The following is a 20,009-nucleotide window of genomic DNA, read 5'->3' as shown; positions in this document are numbered from 1 at the left end:
AACATACTTTTCGGAAATCAGATTGGAAGGGAGACGGGACCCCAGTTTTCACTTAGAATTGGTGGGAAAGATGTCACTTAATAAGCTGTTCACTCTACTTGAATTCCTCCTATAAGCAAGATTTTCTAGGTACTTCGGAAGTGTTAAAAAAAGTATAAGAAATATGAATGGGATCTCCTAATGAGACTTATCAACTAGTAAAAAGACAGTACATGAACACACGTAGGCACAAAGCGGAGCAGAGGGGATTTGTGCCGCAACAAAGCTGGAGCACTGAGCAAAAAGGCAGTGTTTCCAGCTGTGGTTATGTTGGGATGTTCATGGATCAGGTCGTGACTGAGAGGATCCTTAACAGACAAGAGGGGATGGCAGGGATGAGGAGGAGCGAGTAAGGCCCTGAACTGGGGAGATGTTTTAGAAAAAAGAACATTTGAATTCAGAAATGCTAAGACTGGGTTCAAGTAAAGCTTGATCATATAATTTAACTAGAAAATAAAGCTACTATAAAGAAGAATTAAAAGATGAACTTGGATCAGATTTGGGGACTCCCAACGCTAAGCAGTAAAATTTTATTTTCAAGAAATGGAGTGACTTGGACCACTGGATATTGCCTGAGTTCATCCTGGGAAATGTTTTCTGGACGTCTTTCTGTACATTTTCCCCAGATATAATTCTAAACTGGACGTCAGAGGAGCTCTGTTTTGGGAAATGTAGGTGGCAGCCGTGGACTCATGGAGACCAGTTAGGAAACTACGGCAATAGTTCAGAAGAGAGAAAATGAGCTCCATGTGGAAATGAGAGGAATATGACAGATAAAAGAGATACTATGAAGAAAAAAACCCAACAGAATTTGACAACATGGAAGAGGAAAGTGTGCCAAATGTTAAGGAAGGAGGAAATGCATATCCAGAATAACTTACCTGGAAGGGTCTGAGGGAGTTCATTTTTATTCTTCTGAGCTTTTGAGGGCTACATGAGAGCGAAAAGGAATATAGGAGAATAATAGGAAACAAGTGCTTCCTGAAAAGGCTGCTATTCAGTGGTAATGGGCAAGCGAAGTAAGCAGCAGTAGCTAACACAGCATTGTATGCACAGACCTCTGTATTTTCCCACCTCATTATCTGGGGAAAGTCCCCTCAATGTCACCTCTTTTATTTTCTGGAATCTTTTGTACTTACCTGGGTTTCCACTATAGCTGCATCATGCACATTGCCCCTGGGCTTGTGGGGGTTGAACTGGGATATTCTGCAGATAACGGGAAGGGCTCTTACCTGTTGCTCTGATGGGACACATCTCAGGGGCGATGGTGGCCCCAGGAGACCAGCATCGGCCGACGTCACAGCAGCACTGCATCTTGGTTATGGACTGTGGCAGCTGGTTAGAACAACGCCCATTCGCCAGAGCTGTGTAACAGTATCCTGGGCGAACATCTGAGAGAACGAAGAAACACACACATAACATCAGCGAGATGCAACTTAGAACAACACTTTCCAGCTCCAGCACCTCCAGACTCGGCACTTGGGCTCTAGCAGGATGAACAGACACTCCTGCCCCTGGAAGGGAAGCTGCGTGCACCGCTCAGGAACAATGCTTAGTCAGAAATCCTTTGTCTCACACCTTTCACCCCTGCAAGCTGGTGCATTTGGCCAAAGTCCCACATTCCATCCCCAAGGTGGGAAAGAATGATCACAACCACGTGTGCCATAGGATAAGAGAGACTAAGAAAATCACTGGCAGTGACCGTTAATTAGGTATGAAGCCACATCTCTATACTGAAGGGAGAATGTGTTGTCCTTGGTTTCAAACTACTTAATTAGAGCCACTTTAGGCAAATATTGACATCAATCTATTTTAAAACAACATTAAGTCTGCACTATAGTCTACATTTCTAAAAGATCTTTCTTATTTTTCAGTCTGAAACTGTGAGTCAGACTTGTGAGATTTTTTTTAAAGGAGTCACCCACTGTGTAGTCGGACCCAATGCTCGTTAATCAAGATCTCCTTTCGTCCTGGGGCCCTGAGAGATTTTATAAGGCACTAATTATGGATAAGTTCAAAATGTACGTGATTCCAAGTTCTTAGTCCTACAGGATACGATGGTTCTTGAAATTTTTTCTTCCGGCAGAAAGGTATCTTCTCAAAGCAACACTGGAAGACACAGTTCTCTATATCGCTTTTATTGGGTTACATCATGTCTGACTGCCATGACAACACTGACACACTGAAGCACAACTCTGGGCTACCAAAAAAGACCCTGTGACATAGGAGAAGCCTGACTGCTTCATGGACCTTGAAGGGGTACCATGAGCTAGAGGAGGCAGGAAGCCAGGTGCAGAACACTTAGATCTACCAACATGTGTTGAGATTGTACCTCTCTCCACGTCAAATATATCTCTGTACAGTCTATATAGAATCAAGTTGTGAAAAATAAACAATATTTTAAATATGCTTGTCATGTGGAGGACTATAAGTGTGAAATCCTTTTGTAAAGTGATTTCATAGTCAACACTCCAAGCCTATGCTTCCTGTAAATCTAAATTTTAAACATCAAATCTGATGAAAGAGGGTCATACCTATAATTGTTTTCATCTACATCATTCTTAGGAACACAAAGCCTTCAAATCTTGAGGGTTGCCATAAATTTAAAAAAACGAAATAAAATAAAAAACAGACCTAACTTAGAAACGTTGAAATTATTAACATCAAGTGAAGAAGGCTACAACAAACCTAGACAAACCATGAAAGAAAATTATAGGTCAGCTTTAAAGGATGCAAGATTATTTCTGAGAAGTACTTAAAACCACTAGCAAGTATAAATGTGCTTTCTAGAAATTTTTTGTGGTCCCAGTTCCTGAACCTCTGGTCAGACTAACAGTCTCAGCAAAGAGGCAGGACAAGTTTTATTCCAGCCCGGTCCAGGGTAAAAGGCTAGAGAGAGAAGTGCAGACAAGGTATGCTCTGTGAAGCCATGGGTGGCACCTCCTCTATGAAGAAGGGGGAGAAATAGAATTTTCTACTTCCTAATTTTCATTGCCTTAAAGCCACTAATACTTTATATATTTGGGGATTAGTAAATATTTTGGGCATGGAAACCAAAGGCTGTTAAGAATGGGAAGAGATGTTCAAAACTGGCTTATATCCCAGCTTCAAATGAATTTGGTGGTCAAAACTCAGCGTAAACTCTTGACCAAAGTTTGTATATATAATTTCCAGCGCGGGCTCTATCTTTCAGAGCTGGGACCTACGGCTGCCAACAGCAAACTCTTAAAGGGCTAATGTCTACAATTTTGCAGATTAACTATGAACTATTTTGCCGCCCATCTGGCTGACCTGTATGTTAAATCAATGAGTTAGAGACTCTTGATCAAAATGGTAAATGCTGGGGCTTAAAAAATTACCAGCCTTGGTTGGGCTGCGGGCAATCTCCGATTTACAAATGGCACCTGCACATACAATAATCATCTTGCTAATTTTTTTTTTCGCAGAAGAGCTTTTGTTAAAAATACATACATTAACACAAATTATAATTTTAAAGAAACCTAAGGGCTAATAAGTAAAGGGTAAGGGAAAAGTTGTGAAAACCAGGCACCATTTGGAGGCATTGACCCCTGGGCACACCAGCCTGAAGTTTTCCATGTCACCAGGTAGCGGTGGCAAAGGAAGCAGGAAGGAAACCATTCTGGTGCTGCATCACTTTGCACAGAGTGTACGGGGTGGCTTTAGGATAATCTGAAGACCTATGGGAGCCAAGGGAGAAGAATATTAGGACCTGGAGGAGACAACGGGAGGTAGGAGGAACCACAGACACCTTCACCTATTTTAAATTTACTCTGGCCAAGACATCTGGCAGAGAAAGAGAGAAAACTTTCCATCTTTATTCTCTTCTGAATCACTTGGCACTTCCTCTCAGGACCCAGAAATCACATTGTATCAAAACAAATACGCTCTGGACTAAATAGGTGTTTGCAGGCCATCCTAGCCTATCAATAGGCCTCTCCTAACCAATCATAACATTGTTGTGTCCAACCAAGAGCTAGGAGCTTTGAGGCCCAAACTGGGTTCAGGACATCTTTAGGACTCCCAAGAACTGAGACAGAACACACTAATATGAAAAGGTCATATGAAAATACTACACAAAGCATTATAAAGTACTAAAGGAAGACCACAGAGCAAAAATTAAAAGAAAATAATACTGCAAGACAAAGGGAGTGTTGGGGCTGGGGCGTCTGGGAGTCTCAGAACAAGGGAACAGTTGGAATTTCATGACTAGAAGAGTTGTATAAGGAAGATACTGTATCTCACTATTAAATATGGGGTTTCCTGTTGGTTAGATTTACTAATTCCAAACAACCAACTTACCAACAAACCTTGGATTTGTTCATAAATTGGAGACTATATGTATTTTCTTGCCACGAGGCATAATTTTGGGGGTCTCTGTGGTTTACCATAGCAGGAAATATCAGCATCAGGGAAGGGAGAAATGTCATTTGGGTCATTTTCTATAACAAGTTGCTAATTATGGGCACAGTAAAGTTCTGAGGAAGGAGAAACAGTGCTTGCCTAGGGGTACGGGCAAGCACAGGTTTTCTGCATCCGCTGTTCATTTGGGAGAAAGCAAAGGGGGGAGGCCGCACTGAGGATTCAGGCCCAAGTTGGAATCCCTACTCCCTCATTTATTAATTAGGCCAAATTCTTTTATCTAAACTCTCTAAACCTCAGCTTCTTCCAATCTACAGTACTGCTGTAAACGTTAAGTCAGATAACTTCCATAAAACACCTCACACCTAGGAGGTGACCCATGAATCTCAGTTCCTTCCTTTGTAAAAAGTTAGGATGGATAGATTTGGTAAAAAGAAAAGAAGTTTAAAAATGTAAACTATCTACTATGTAAATATGTTTTAATCATTTAATGTCATTTGGGGCTCCCTTTGAGGGTTAAAAAAAAATCTCCCTATTATCTGGCCAAGGAAAGAACTTCTGATCTACTTCTCTGCTGAGCACATCCACTGGAGGGCACGCACCCACTGGGACAGTTTGGGTAGAAAAAGGAGCTACATGAATCGCCCTTGCCATTCTTTCCCTGCAGTTCCAATGTCTATGGATAGATCCTGGAAAATCAGGCAAGCCAGGCACCACCATTGTTTCTAAGGAAAAGTCCAGAGATGCTTCCTTCACTCGTTGTCTTTATTCAAATATCAACTGTAAGAGACTGCCCTCAGCTTTTACTATAAATTACTAAGTAAAAAGGAATTCAGAATTTCAAGTGCAATTCAGTTTTGGTCTGCAATTCACGGCTTGTGGTAAGGATGTGACACAGCTGAGTGTCTGAAAATATGGGCCAGAAACAAACATCAAAAGATAGCTTTCATTTTTCTCCTAGGTCGTGTGCCACAGGCTTCCTAGCTTTGCCCTAATAATAAGGAATTACTCATTTTGGTATTCAACAAATACTTATTGTTCACCTATGACATGCAAGAGATTGTGCTGAGAACCACAGAGGATGTAAGGATAGCCGTTATGAGTCTTCCAGGAGACAAAAACATACGGATGCAGAATTTCCCTATAAGGCCATTTATGAGAAGCATATCCTCAGGTAAGGGAGGAATGGTTTCAGGCAAGCTGATCTGGGACATCTTCAAAGACAGAGACCCTGAGTAGAAGTGTGAAAGGTGCTTGAGTTGGGAAGCAGAGAAGTCTGAGTGGTGTACCACGCACGATGAAAGGCACGACAGAAGCGCCATGAACGGCCTGTTTGGGGATGAGAAGCAGGGACCGTGCTGACAAGTTAGCAAGGTTGGGAGGGGTCAGGGTGCGAAGCCCATTAACTATTAGTCTGTGCACTCTAGAACTTAAACTTTATCCTAGAATACCAAACTTTGAAGGTAGTGCAGGCATTGTTAAATCCAGCCGTTGTTAAATCTATTCTTTTAAACAACAGAATCCCTTATTTAATTGCTATTTTACACTGAAGCCTAACACCCACACAGACAAAAGCAGAGTTGTCTGGAGTGTGTGCATGGGGTGGGGGGAGGCAGGAACCCTTTCCACTCAGCCTCCCCCCTTTCACTGCCCTCCCACCCTCGCTCCAACCTCAGCAGATCTGGAGGGCTTCCCAGCACCTAAAGGATCCATGGGCGACACACCAAAACCCATTAATTTCCAAGTCCTAACGGAAAACTACCAGAGGCTTTTGAGTAAGAGGGTTATTTAATCAAAGCATATTCTAGGAAGATAAATTCAACAAGATGGTTTGTAGAGAAGCCAGGAAGCAGGGAGATCAATTAAGAGATTATTGCAAGGAAGATGGGCATGGATGTTAGCTCAGGGGCAGTCTTCCTCAGCAAAAAGAGGAGGATTGGCAGTAGTTAGCTCAGGGCTAATCTTCCTCAAAAAAAAAAAAAAAGAGACATTATTGCAAAATTTCAGACCTAAATTGACAGAGGTCCCAGGAAACGACTGAAGTGGGGGTGGGGTAAAAAGAGAGAGGAGTCAAGGATGGCTTCAAGGTTTGACACTGGCATAATTGCAAAGTTAATTTATAGACTGAGGATGTCCATAGGATCTCCTGGATCATTCCTCTGTATGGGAGGCAAAAATCCCCAAACAAGACCACAAGTTGCCTCTGGTCTTTAGGAGGGAGCTCAACTGCTTAACAGATTTCATAAACGTACACTTCACATCAAGTGAGAAATGTCCCCCTTAACAATCCTGCCCAGAGAGATGTTCTTTATGGAACTGGTTTACAGAAACCATGCACGCTGTTGATAATGAAACCTACCTATGCATCTGGTACCATCGGGGGAAGTGTAAAAACCGGGGGGACATTTGCAAAAGTAACTGCTGACTGTGTTCGTACATTCACCTCCATCACAGATTCCAGGAATGGTGCTGCATTCATCAATATCTGGAACATAAAGAAGAGTTTCAGTGTTCCTGGAACACAGTATAATACGGTTCATCATTACATTCTATAACGAAACAGCGATCCTTACAGAATAACACTGCATGTAAAGTAGTCAATTCAAAGGATGAGGGCTTCTTCTCTCAACACAAGCTTACCTAAAGAATTTACCAAATGCAAGAGATTAGAGCAAAACAAAAGAAACTTCTTTAAAATCTAAAAGTGTGTGCTGTTGCTTCACCAAGTAGCTATAGCTTGCTAATATTCCAAATGTCATTTATTTAAAATTTTGTTTTCCCCGTCCTCTCCATGTTTTGCATTGAGTGAAGCTCCCTTTCTATTTACCCTGTAACTTAGAACATTTCTTCTCCAGTCTAAGTACTGCTCTTCACTTATAAAACAGAATAGAGTTCTAAGTGGACCAGATTCAAGTGTCTTCTGACTCAGGTTCACCCTGTTAGTCAAAAAGGCAGCAGTGACACCGTTTACACGCAGTTTAACTTTTTTAAAAGCAAAATCCCCATTATTCTATGCTGGGCTAGAGGCTAAACCAAACAATATTTCGCTGCTTATATTAGAGTCAATGCTAACATAAACAGCACTGTCATTGCGAAGTTGTGTAACAGTAAAGGTGCATATTCTATTCTGGCAGATGAAAATTTTATTGGAGTCAGTGAAAGTCAGGCAGAGAAACAGCCAAGGACAGAGCCTGAGGTTCTAGAGTTGGCATAACACCTCAAGGCACATTTTACGACAGTTCTTTAACATCCATCCTCCTATATGTACCAAGCACATTCCTATTTCAGACCAACAAAAAGGCAAACAAGCATATCAAGGAGCCTGGAGGATTCAATAACCTCATTTAAGGATTAAGGAGGATATAACAACGCACAAATGTTAAGAAGACTATACCTTTCTCAAAGTGTCCTTAAAAGTTAATGTCTGAGTCATATAACGCCCATCAAAGATCATGCGAGAAGATAGTGTCTATTAAAAGAAATATTTTTCTACCCGTTAGTATAAACGATTGCCATCATCCTTATTAAGGCCACTTAACATACATCAATATCCAAAGAGGTTATTTAAGTGACAGAATATATCAGAAAAAGTGATTTAGAAAACAGAATTAACTTTGGCAGGATGAAGGAAACACCTTCTTTCATGTGCTGGTTAGGTTCCATTTGGACACTTTACTAAAGATTATAACAACAATAAGAAGAAGAGTTAATGCGTTGAGTGCCAGGCGTTGTCTAAACACTTCATATGTGTCAACTCATTTAATCTTCACTGTAGAGGTAGGATCATAGAACATGATTTTTATAATTCTGGTGTCCAGGAGGTGGCCCTGGCATGAGGGGCCCACCCGCTGGCACAGTAGTTAAGTTCACGTGTTCCGCTATGGCAGCCCGAGGTTCGCAGGTTCAGATGCTAGGTGCAGACCTACACACCACTCATCAAGCCATGCTGTGGCGGCATCCCATATGTAAAATAGAGGGAGACTGGCACAGCTGTTGGCTCAGGGTGAATCTTCCTTAAGCAAAAAGAGGGAGATTGGCAACAGCTGTTAGCTCAGGGCCAATGTGCCTCACAAGAAAAAAAGAAGAAGAAAATTGGCATGAATAAAACCCAAAATAAGAGCAAAGAGGTTCATTTATAAAGTAATATTAAACACAGGCCTCCAACTGCCAGGGGCTGGGTGAGGGGAGGGGGCAGGATTTCCACTTAGGTGCGTGCCCTCAAAGTCCACAGGTCAGGAAATACACCGTTGGTGCACACCTCCCTAATTTTCACACAAAGATAAAACTACCAGGCCCAATTGTTCAATTTGAAGAGCTTAAATGGCTCTCAATTCCCTTCACTGTCCTCTCCTCAACGACACACCCTTTTTCCTTCATGTGTCTACGGCCTTTCTACTTTCCTGAACCACCTCACTTCTCAGTCCCATTGCTTCATAGTGATGGAAGCAAGAGTTCTGATTTCAGGACCAGGCTGTGGTGGAAGTCCCTGAGAGTAAAACACTGCAGTAGAGCGTTTGAATTAGAATCAGTTACACTCTGAAACTCATCCATACTAATATATTATTTCTCCAGGCTCTTACCACTCTGTGGTTATCTCTTTTCAATAACATTTCAGGGATCCCAAGTAGGAGAGAATTTGAGAACAGTGGCTTTCTCAGAGTTTCTGTAAGTCAGTCTGTATCAACGCCAGCCATAAAAGGAAATCAGTTTAAGGGGCCTGGTTGGGAGAGCAGCTGGGCTGGGAAGAGCTCCTTCTGGGCTCTGGACACTTCCCCGTGTCCTTGGGGCAGGAGGAAGACACAGAATTGCTGGGAAGTAGCTATCCCTTGTAGCTGCCCGTGGCCTCACTGGCTTCTTGCTGTAAGCCTGAGAAGGGGCACAAATGGTAGGTCCCTTCCCTCCTGATTTACTGCCCCTGTCCTTCATTCTTGTTCTTCCTTCTCATCCCTCTATCGCATCTGCTCTTCCTGAGCGTTCCTCTTATCCCTTGGCCACTTCCCTATCCTGGGGCTCCTCCAGCAGGAGGGGAGGAACGAGTGTTGGGGGCAGATGGGATGGAGCGTGGTCTCAGTTCTGGGACAGGCATCACCGGGACGCTCAGCCATTCAAGAGCTCCCTCCAAGATCATGGACGTGTACCACGAATGAGACGGAAGCCAGTTAACCTGATCTTGACTGTCTAGGATTACTAATAAAGAGAGAGAAAAAAATAAACTAAAAATTGTGGCAGCTGTTTAAAAGGAAATGTGACGCTCATAATTATGAATGCCTCCAAGCCTGTGAGATGAACCTTGCTGTATTATCTACACGAAATCCAGTGTAAAATGTGTGACTGAAACATAAACAAGCTGATTCTTCAAGTCACATCAAAACAAACATCAGCCAAACTCTTCCATAGTCACACCATCTACACCAGCTTGCATGGTTTCTTATTCATGCAGCACCAGCTGTCTGATCACAACTGGAAAATAATGAGAAACGTGAAGATGGGGTCTGGGTTGCAGAAGTGGAAAGAACCCCAGATACCATCTTGTTCAACCTCCTCATTTGAAAGTTGAAGTAACTCAGAGATGGTAACCGACTTGTCCAAGATCACACAGAGGATGAGGGACATTACCTGGATTAGGGCCAGGTCTACTTATTCCCAGGGCCCTTATGCCTCTACCACAGAGATTTTGTTCAGCAAGTGTATAGGGAGCCAGAGACCTTGAAGTGGGAGGGTCAAGGGCCAGCAAACAACTGCAGACGATGGAGCCCCATCTATGGCAATGGGTTAAGTAGCCCCAGGAATTCTCCTTGGTGCCTGAGAGGATAAGAGCCGCTAAGAGCAAGTAGCCAACAGATAAATATGTCATTATTTTAGACAGGGGAAGTCTTAAGGTTTTGGACTCACACATTAGGGAGTGCATGGACTTAAAAGCTACATTTTTAAAAATCCTTTGCATCATGCAATGCTATTATAATTGCCAAAGGCTGGGCTGGCGATAATCTAAATCCCAAAATATTAGTGGTTAATTAGGAATCCAAGGGACTTCTTCCAGAAATAAAATTTAATCCTTTAATTAGACTTTTTATTTCTTAATTTCCTCCCACAGTAACCTATGCAAATACGGGCTTGGTTTCCAAAATGAAAAGGCTCATGTGTTCTTTCAGTGTGCACACTCGAGTCATTGGAAAAATCAACAACGAAGGTGGGCATGAACTCTGTTTCCCTTTTTCTCAAATCACAGCTATAAATCTCAATCTCTTTCATCTTAAATTCATGAAAATTTAATAATTGTTACTTAATCGCTTCAGCTTGTTAATTTACACTTCAAATGTTCCTAAATTGTATGTGTTGAGATAAAACTTAGTCTGTGACTTTTTTTAAGTTTTGGGAAAGGGGGGTATTTTAAGAAGTAAGAGAGAATTCTGCAAAAAGAAGCTCTCACGAAAAGCTGCTTTCACCAAAACTGAGGGGGTGAAGGTTAGCATCTTATAAATTTGCTAAAACCAACTTTTTATTGAATTGGTTTTTTAAAAAAATTACTGCGGGCTCCCAGGTACCCACATCCTTTCTCTCCAAGTCAAGAGGAAGATACACTTAAAAAGCCACTTGAAGTAATGGCAAAGGTACCAGAACAATTTTCACAAGGGCACAGAATCCCACTGTGGCCTGACTATCTTTCTAGGGCACAGCGGTGGTCTCTTCATTCTTTTAGTGGTGTAGGCGAGATTTTCCAGAATTCCTTCTATGGACCATCTAGAAATCATCCCATGCCCAGAGTTATGCCATCCCCATTTTGAGGCGCTGGAGCAGGAGAAGAGCAAGAGAGTTGACGGAGGGGACCCAGCTCACCAAGCGTTCTCAGAGAACTTTTGACCACTTTCCTCCCAGAGTAAGACAGGGCAACAAGGCCCAAACCAGCCTCCAGGCCAGAGTACAAGCAGGACTAACAGGATATTTTCTTCCAATATCAATTTTGCATAGAAAAATAAAAAGGTAGGGGAAAAAAACCATCATCTGAATTTAATGTAACAGTAGATGGCAAAGGGGGAAAAAAAAAAGGTCTAGTCAAAAGTATTCTGTTTTTATCTTGCTACTGACTTCAATATGTAGCCGGGAAAAAAAAAAAAAAATTGTGGAAAAGGATTAAGTAATTCTCAGACTGAATTTTTGGTCCATTGGTTACACCACCATAATAGGTTTCTTAGCATTAATAAAAGGATTTTGAATCATTTTTCTTTCAGTCTGAGTATTAAATCTGTGTGTCTTCTGTCTAGTTCACAACCATAGAAGGTGATCAGTCCTGAGTGATGTTAACTGACTAGTCTGAGTGAAAGGCAAGGAATGCAGGAAAGCAATTCTAGCCCAGGTGCAAAGCTTTAACAACTCCAAAAAACAAACACAGACTGGACAAGTCATATGGACCATGTTGCCCAAAATCTTAAAGCTGATTCTGTCTCTTGAAACTGAAAATATGAAGCTGAGACAAAGGCTCAAGATGTAAGACACACCCCACTGTTCATTGCATTCGATAAAACTTTATAGCTTATTAATGTCATAAAAAGAGATGTATGACAATGCCTGAAAATGCATACCATAATATTTTAAATCTTTTGAAATATTAGAAAACATAGTTGTTAAAGTAGAGGTAACAGCTTATATCTAGGAAAGAAGACAATGTAAAATGGTACAATAAGTGCCTGAGTTTGAGTCAAAAGATGTAAATTTGAACATTATGTGAATGACCTCAGACAGGGCACTGAAAATACCCAAGACACAGATCCTTAATTTATAATGTGAAAGGGTGGCACCAGGTAAGTCCTTTGCTTCTTTCAGTACCAAAATTCTCTGCTGCTAACTTAATCCACAATATAACTTCTAAAATACACTGGCCTATAGAAAGTCAACTTTACTGTTCTTTGAAACTTACTATATATATATATTTTTTTTATGCTTTGTTGGTGAGGAAGATTGGCCCTGAGCTAACATCTGTTGCCAACCTTCCTCTTTCTTTTTTTCTCCCTAAAGCCCCAGTACATAGTTATATATCCAATTGCAAGTTGTCTTTTGAGTTCTTCTATGTGGGACCCTGCCACAGCATGGCTTGATGAGCAGTGTGTAGATCTGTGCCCAGGATCTGAATCAGCAAAACCCAGAGCCACCGAAGTGGAGCACACGAACTTAACCACTCGGCCATGAGGCCGGCCCCAAAACTTACAATATTTTTAAGAAGCCCTACTTCTTTAATAAGAACATAAATTTTTTCCAGCTACCTCAACTGTTTATAGCATGTTCAAGAACATATCATAAATTCTATGATGATTAAAAACTTAAAAACAACTCTAACTCATAAAGATAATTCTATCAGAGTTAGATTATTCAGTTTCAGGGTAAGTAGATATTAAACGTCTTATATGTAATTTATGAATTGCACTTCAAATTTTAAAGCTGTCTTTCACATGCGTGATATACCGGAGCGATCAACAAAGAAAGATTAATGATCCAAGCCCAGGCAAGTGACTATTCCTCATTGCTAGGGTTTAGGGATATAGTGCACATATCTAAAAGAAAGTGTATCAACAAAAGTGCACATATCTAAATGAAACCTCGTATCACATCAGATAGAGTGAGTCATGAAGGAAGAAAAAAGTTTTCTCTGCTGAGCTTGATAAGAGATGTAGTGTTGAGAAGGCTGTTACATTATTGTCAGACATTACACATATAAGGTACACGCACTCACCAAAGGAAAGAGAGTTTAGTGTTGCCCACTTATTTCCTGGATGTTTTCCTCTCATGAAAAAAGTATTTATTACACTTGGAAGTCAAATCTCTTTTTGGCGAAAGGCAGTAGTGGTGGGTATGAACACATTCTCTGTATATGCATTTTTAGAAACTTAATCTATAAACTAAATTCAAATATATAAATATACCTCAAATTATTTTCCTGTTTGATTAATATTAAAAGGAGTCCATTTGATGGGCAGAAAAGAAAACCCTAAACTTGCACTAGGAGCATAAATATAAGAGTTAATAGCTCTCTCAGAAAAAAATCAAATATACATTTTAACTAAAAAAAATCAGGAGATATGTCATTCTGAATGATATGTAATGATCACATTTAAATTTATGTCTCTAGAACTATGCAAAAACATGTGTCTTGAACATTTTAACCCAAATATTGGTTCAAAAATATTTCATGTTTTAATATTTAATTTGATTCAGATGGATCTCTTATTTTGGGTCTATAAAAGTGGAAAAAGCTGCAGGGTTTTTCTGGTTCAATAGCACAAAGGCATATTATTCCTGGTAAGAATATTATATTTACACATTCACAGGAATGACAAAGACAGAAGGATTTAGGAACAATTTGCAAAAAAGCTTGTCACTGATTTGGGTTTTGCCTGCGCCCCCCACCCCTTAACTACAAACCATGATATTTCTTACCTTCACATTTTTGTGTCACTTCATTAAATTTGTGTCCAGCCGGGCATTTGCACTCAAAAGACCCAACAGTATTAATGCAATTTCCTCCTTGACAGAGCCCAGGGATGGCCTGGCATTCATCCACATCTGTCAGATTTTAGGAGAAAGAGAGAGAGATTCATATAAAATTCATTGCAGAAGAAAATGTGATAGTTTGTCCACAATTATATTACTATAGTTATATCAATGAGTTATTTGTCCTTCATAATATTTGGAATATAATGAGAGAAACTATTTCTCACCATTATGTTATATAAAATAAGTTGAGTAATATAATTTGGTCAATAATGTTCTATTAGAAGTCACAAGAATTCTTTATTGCCCCACCTGCCATCTTTTCTCACGTAGAAGAGAATATTTGTACTAACTTTTGTGGGTTTTATTATGCCTGCTGCAAAGTACAAGGATACAATGATCAGAATGTGGACAGTAATAACTACAATTATTCAAGAAATCTTTAGACTCAAAATCAACACATTTCTATAATAAAACTGTGTTTAAGAGTTGTATTGAGTGATTCAGTTAAAACACAATTTACTTAAGATCACTCAGACTACACAAGACAGCTAATGTTTTTATATAAATGAAATGGAAAATTTTCACCTTACATTCTGAAGAATTGTCTTACGCAGTAAAAATTAACAAGCCAGGAAATTAGGCCCAGAAGTGAGCGATATCCTCAGACGAATGTGCAGACTTACCTTGCTGGCAGGGCAGCTGCCAGTGGGAACCCTTTTAAACGTAAGTCAGATCATGTCCCTCCTCAGCTTAAAGTTCAAGTCCATACTAAATCCTAGAAGAGTCTACCTCACCCCTCTACTCTCTGACCTCATCTCCTAACCTTTCCCTCTCTCACTCCTCTCCATACACACTGGCTTCCTTGCCATTCCTCAAGTACACCCAGGATGCACTCTCCTCAGGGTTTTGTAGCGGTGGCCTGTCTGCCTGAACTATTCCTCCTCCACAGAGCTGCACGGTTCGTGCTGTCCCATCCATCAGGTGTCTGCTCCACTGTAGCAGTGGACCCTTCCCATCCCAGTCCAATAGCAACACCCCAGTCCTCTCTCTCCCCATCACTCAGCTAACTCATCACTTACTTACTCTGTTCATTTTTCCCCATAGGACAAATCACCAACTGACCTAATAAATATCTGTTTGCTTTGTTTTGTTTTACAAGTCAACTGTCTTCAATATAAGTTTCCAAAGAGAAGGTTCTTTGTCCATTTTGTTCACTGCTAAAACCTTACCACCTAAAGAATAACTGTGATCCTATGTGAAACCTCAAATATTAACCTTCCAGGAACAAAAGTAATCATTCCAGGCTCATTAGAAAGATCGTAAAACTGCATGTACATTCTCTCCATCTCTTCAACCATAACACACAGAAGTCTGGTTTAATAAGAAGCCCCAGGGAGGCAGTCTAACTTTTCTTCCTCTACTTGGGGAATTTTATAAGAAATTGTGAAGGCTGGTGGACTCTTTAGCTTTACTCTTCATGTGTGAAGCGAGAGAGCAATTGCCAACTGTAAGATTTCTAATAATCTGTGTTCTTGAGAGAAGTTGCCACGCAGGAAAAGGGGTGCTAAAGGAACAACAATTTATTTCGGTATAAAAGTGTCACTTACTGTTTTAAATGGAATGTCCTGGCCCACAAATGAATGACTAATATGTCAAGTACAATTAGATTATGTTTTATAGCTGATCTCTATTTGTCTTAGACCAGAATTTTCCATCCTCTTGATATGTTCAATATGTTTATTAAAATGTTATTTGAAATTAAAATTGGACATTAAGCAAAACTAGATAGTGTCATTGATTGTCATTTTTAGCCAAGAGGAAATATATATGAGGGCGTTTCTCTGCCGGCCATACATTCCACAGCTGAAGACAGAATAATCTCCTTTATGAACCCATTTGCCCACAGCCCCTCACATCTGGCCTAAGGTCTAAAAACACCAGCAAGGAGACAGAGCCCCAAGCTGACAGCAGAATCTCTCCAAAGAAAATAGCCAAACCTGGAGAATTTCATCCTCAAAGTGGCAACAGAACTGCCATTTTGATTGCATGGGTTTTCACAAATTTTCTTAAAAAAAACTTTTTTTTCCCTTGAATGTTGAATAGTAGAGTCAGAAAGGGACAGAAAGAAAATGCTGGAGAAGTTTAGATTGTATGAAATGAATAGCAAAGCTAAAGAAAAGCAGCTCTTCCCTCTCCCTCTTCATTCTCTTTCCTCCAATTCTCATAGCACCTCCACTTCTGACAAGGACTCATGGACAGGCAGCCGGGCACTGTCACTGTCAATGAGTTCATGGGTATTAGCTGACTTCAGAACACCAAGACTAAGAATTTCTTCAAAACTCACTCAGACTTCTAAAGATGAGAAAAATAAGAAGGCACCAAAGAAAAGGGGAACTAAACTTACTCTTTATTTTATAAAATCATACAATCTACCCCTTTGCAATTCTAGGGTTTCCAAGTGACTTCTTGCTGCTCCTGACATTCAGAAGGATACACTCAAGAGCATACAAAGGAACTGTATGTTGGACATAGAAGCCAGGGGCCAGGACCAACAGCATTTATCAGAAGTGAAATTTACTGAAGCATAATTTAATAGAGACCCACAGAACTGTGTGATTAAGCTCAAGTTCTGTTTTATTGCATATTATCCTTAGAACGAACACATAGAACAAAACCAAACTAGTATCTATTTGCCTCAGAAAAGCATACCCTGAATTTTCTGAAAATACCGCAGTATGCTAAAAAAGCACTGAAGATGTCGAAAGGAAACAGATACAGCCTGGGAGTTTTCAGTCCCATCAGTTTAGTGTGGAGCTGCCTCTGTTCACTTCCTCCTGTTTCCTGCCAGACATCCAGACAATAAAAGAATTTGTACAGCTGGAAGAACAGGAATAAAAGCCAAAAACAGGGTAAGGGCTTCTATGGGAGGCAGGAGAAGAAGTAAGCAGGCGACATCTGGGGATATTTAAAACTATGAAACAAATCCTAATTTATTTCTGACTTGTGAAAAAATAAAGCATAATGCAGCATGTAAAATGGAGAGAGGAACAATTTTCTTCAGGTCAACTAAGTACAACCCATGAGACAGAGGAACTCCAACAATTTCAAATGAAGGAAAAAAAATTAAGAAAAACAAATTAACTTGTTCACAAATTTTGCTTTGTGTTTATACCCAGCATTACTATAATGCACAGCATTGCTGTAAACAGAATCATACCACCCCATGGAAACAACTCTGAGGTCAGGGGGGAGAAACGGCTGGCAAGGAAAAATCCAGGGAGACCAGCTGCTCTCTCGTGAGCCATGCTCCTAATGCCTAAGTTGGACATCATGCCGTCAGCGAAATCGTGAAGTTATGTCTCTGACACTGCTTTTCCATTCTCTCCAACTCCATTGGAGAATGGCTCTCCAGAGCAAATAAGATGAATCCATTAATAATTCCATCAGCCTATGGTTTACCTTGACAAGCTCCTGTGCGGATATTTGGAATGAAGCCTCGGCGACAGGGGTGGGGCTGGGCAGGGCACATCTCACAGGGGTGGCCCCAGGCTCGGCCGACTGTGGCACAGCAGAGCGTTTTTGTACAGACAATCCCGCTGAGCTGTCCCTGGCACATCTGGTTGCTGATCACAGTAAAACACGGGCCTGTCCTGTAATCTGAAAATAAAGAAGGAGAATTCCATGAAAGTCCAGAAAAAGCAGGAATCATCACACGGAGGAACAGCTGGGCCCATCTTCCTTGACTCCATTGGGAAACAGTCTTCATGTGAAGCTTTGGGCAGACCACTCTACCTCTGAACCCCATTTTCCTCACCCACAAAATGGGGATAAAAAAGCCAGTTCCTATCCACTTTGAATAGCTGTTGTGAGGATGAGATGAGGATATACTTTACCATTGTGACGTGTTATACAAATATAACATGATATTATTACAGATTCATTCACTCAGGAAAATATATCAGCGCCTACTACAAATCAGCCCCGAGGCTTGATGGAGATGCTTCAGGGATTAAAAGAGACCACAATCCTGCCCTCACGGAGCTTACAGTCTATCAGTACTTAGGTTGGAGACAGCAAAGAATTTCAAACCTTGCAATGAGGCAAGTCCTGCCACCGTCTTCCCAGGAGTTTCTTGAACAAAAGAAACAGTTACCTGTTTCTTTTGGATTGTGTCCATCTTATTTCAAACACAAAAAATAAGCTAACAAATCAAAAAGTTAAAAATTAAAAAAAAATGTTAGCCATGCAAAAGATATTAAGTATTTAATATAAAGAGGACATTGATCTGAGATCACTGTAGCCCTTGGGCAAAAAGGTCATCTTAAAGCAAACAGAGATAAGCTAAGACCACAGGACAATTTCCAAGGAGTCTCACCAGATAACAAAAGTTGCCTCCATCTTTCTTTTTTTTTTTTGCTAAAGGGAGAAAGTCAATCTAGATTTAGCAGCCAATAAACAAGAAAGATTGAGATGTAGTGAGCACAAAGGAGCAAGGTCAGGCTGCCCTTAGCCTCCCTATGAGAGGAATCAGGGACATAATACCCCCTTTCTGTTCCACAGTGGTCTTGAAGATAAGGAAGGCTGGGCTGTGGCAAGACCATGGGTCCTATCCACTACCCAATACTGCATGCTTCCTTATGTCATTTTTCAGAAGCACACAGAGGGTTTCCTGTGAGTCTAGGGATGGACTACATGACCCTGGTAAGTTCCCTTCACCACTGAATTCTACAGTTTTATGAAAATCACTGGGTGTGCTGATGAAACCACTGGGTTATGTTTTCATTTTTCTTTTCTTCTTTCCTTCTCTAAGTAGCTCATGGGACACAGATATGTAATTCACTAAGGATAACTCTATTACAATACCAGCAAGAGTGAACAGGCTGGAGCCCGACAACGTTTGGAAAATAACTGAATCTTATCCACTGGTGTCCCTCTATCCTGTGTATTCTCTCCTGCTTTCTCTCTGCTGCATCCTCACCCAACCCCTCCCTTGCAGTTATGACCCCATCTGTTCCCCATCGCCAAATGCTCTTCCTCATTCTCCCTTCTATCTTGCTGGAATGAGCCACCTTTGGTTAATGGCACTGCCCTAAAGCCCATGCTGCCCTAATGCCCATGCTGGAAGATGAGTCTTCTAAGAAATTCCAAAAACAAAACTCTACCCAGTCAAGTACATCAAGAGGACTAGGCCCAAATTATGGTAGCACTTGAGACATGGACAGAATAGCCAAATGTCGAGTTCCCATCTCCACATCTCCCTCTCTCCATGCCAGTGCTCACTAAAGTGTGCTGTGTGTATTACTGATGGGATGCCAGATGATTTTAGATTGTCTTGCTTTAGTAGTCATATATTAACTGTAATTTGTCTTATTAAAAAATATAAACATACCAGACTCATGGATTTCATAGATATGTTCGCTATGATGAGAATGAATAAAAAACTTTTAATTCATTTTAAAGAAAAATGTTAAATAAATACTAGTATGGGATATGCAAACAGGCCAAAATTGGGTAGGTGGTACATAAACACAACTAGCATTAGCTTTCCAAAAGACTAACCTTTGACCTTTGCTCCCCTGCAGTCTCTACATGCTCTGGCTGCGCCCACCTTTCCAGCCCTATCTCCTGACACTTCCTCCGTGTATTATTTGTCTTTGTCCTTTGTTTATGCATTTTTTTACCCTACTATTTTTTACTTTTATACAGTTCAATTCTAGGTATATTTTAATATTCTTCATAATGTGTCAGATCTATTCAAAGTCTATCTTTTTCCATAAATCCTGAACTCAAACAAGAATACAAAATTTTAAATGTTTGAGCTGTTGAGTAAAATCTCTGTCCTCTTTTCATTCTGTCAATAAAGAAAAAGTCACTCAGCACATGGCAATTTGCAACAAAATCTCTCTTAAACGCAGTAACTACGTAGACAAAGTCGAATGCTGAAGTCATTGTTCTTTCTTTGACTCAATTCTTCCAAATAGTACCTATAGGCATTTAATAAATACTTCTCTGACATATGGTGTTTCTTTTCTATTTTAATATTTTATCATATATTTTTCTGATTTGAAAATAAATAATTTCAGGCAACTCAAAAAATCAGTAAC

General features: G+C 40.5%; 1 protein-coding gene across 1 annotated transcript in view; it reads right to left on the bottom strand.

Moving 5' to 3' along the window:
* FBN1 (fibrillin 1) overlaps nt 1–20,009 on the bottom strand; it is a 227,686-nt gene that overhangs the window by 107,736 nt on the left and 99,941 nt on the right. The window contains exons 7-10 of the mRNA XM_023617896.2: nt 17,365–17,562; nt 13,849–13,974; nt 6,779–6,904; nt 1,272–1,430 (exon numbers count right to left, since the gene is read on the bottom strand). Of these exons, the coding sequence (XP_023473664.1) occupies nt 1,272–1,430; nt 6,779–6,904; nt 13,849–13,974; nt 17,365–17,562 (609 nt within the window). The remainder of the gene's footprint in view (nt 1–1,271; nt 1,431–6,778; nt 6,905–13,848; nt 13,975–17,364; nt 17,563–20,009) is intronic.

The sequence above is a fragment of the Equus caballus genome, chromosome 1 (genome assembly GCF_041296265.1).
Source record: "Equus caballus isolate H_3958 breed thoroughbred chromosome 1, TB-T2T, whole genome shotgun sequence".
Classification (NCBI taxonomy): domain Eukaryota; kingdom Metazoa; phylum Chordata; class Mammalia; order Perissodactyla; family Equidae; genus Equus; species Equus caballus.
Note: the sequence above shows the minus strand (reverse complement) of the source record. Positions and strands in the feature narration are given on the sequence as shown.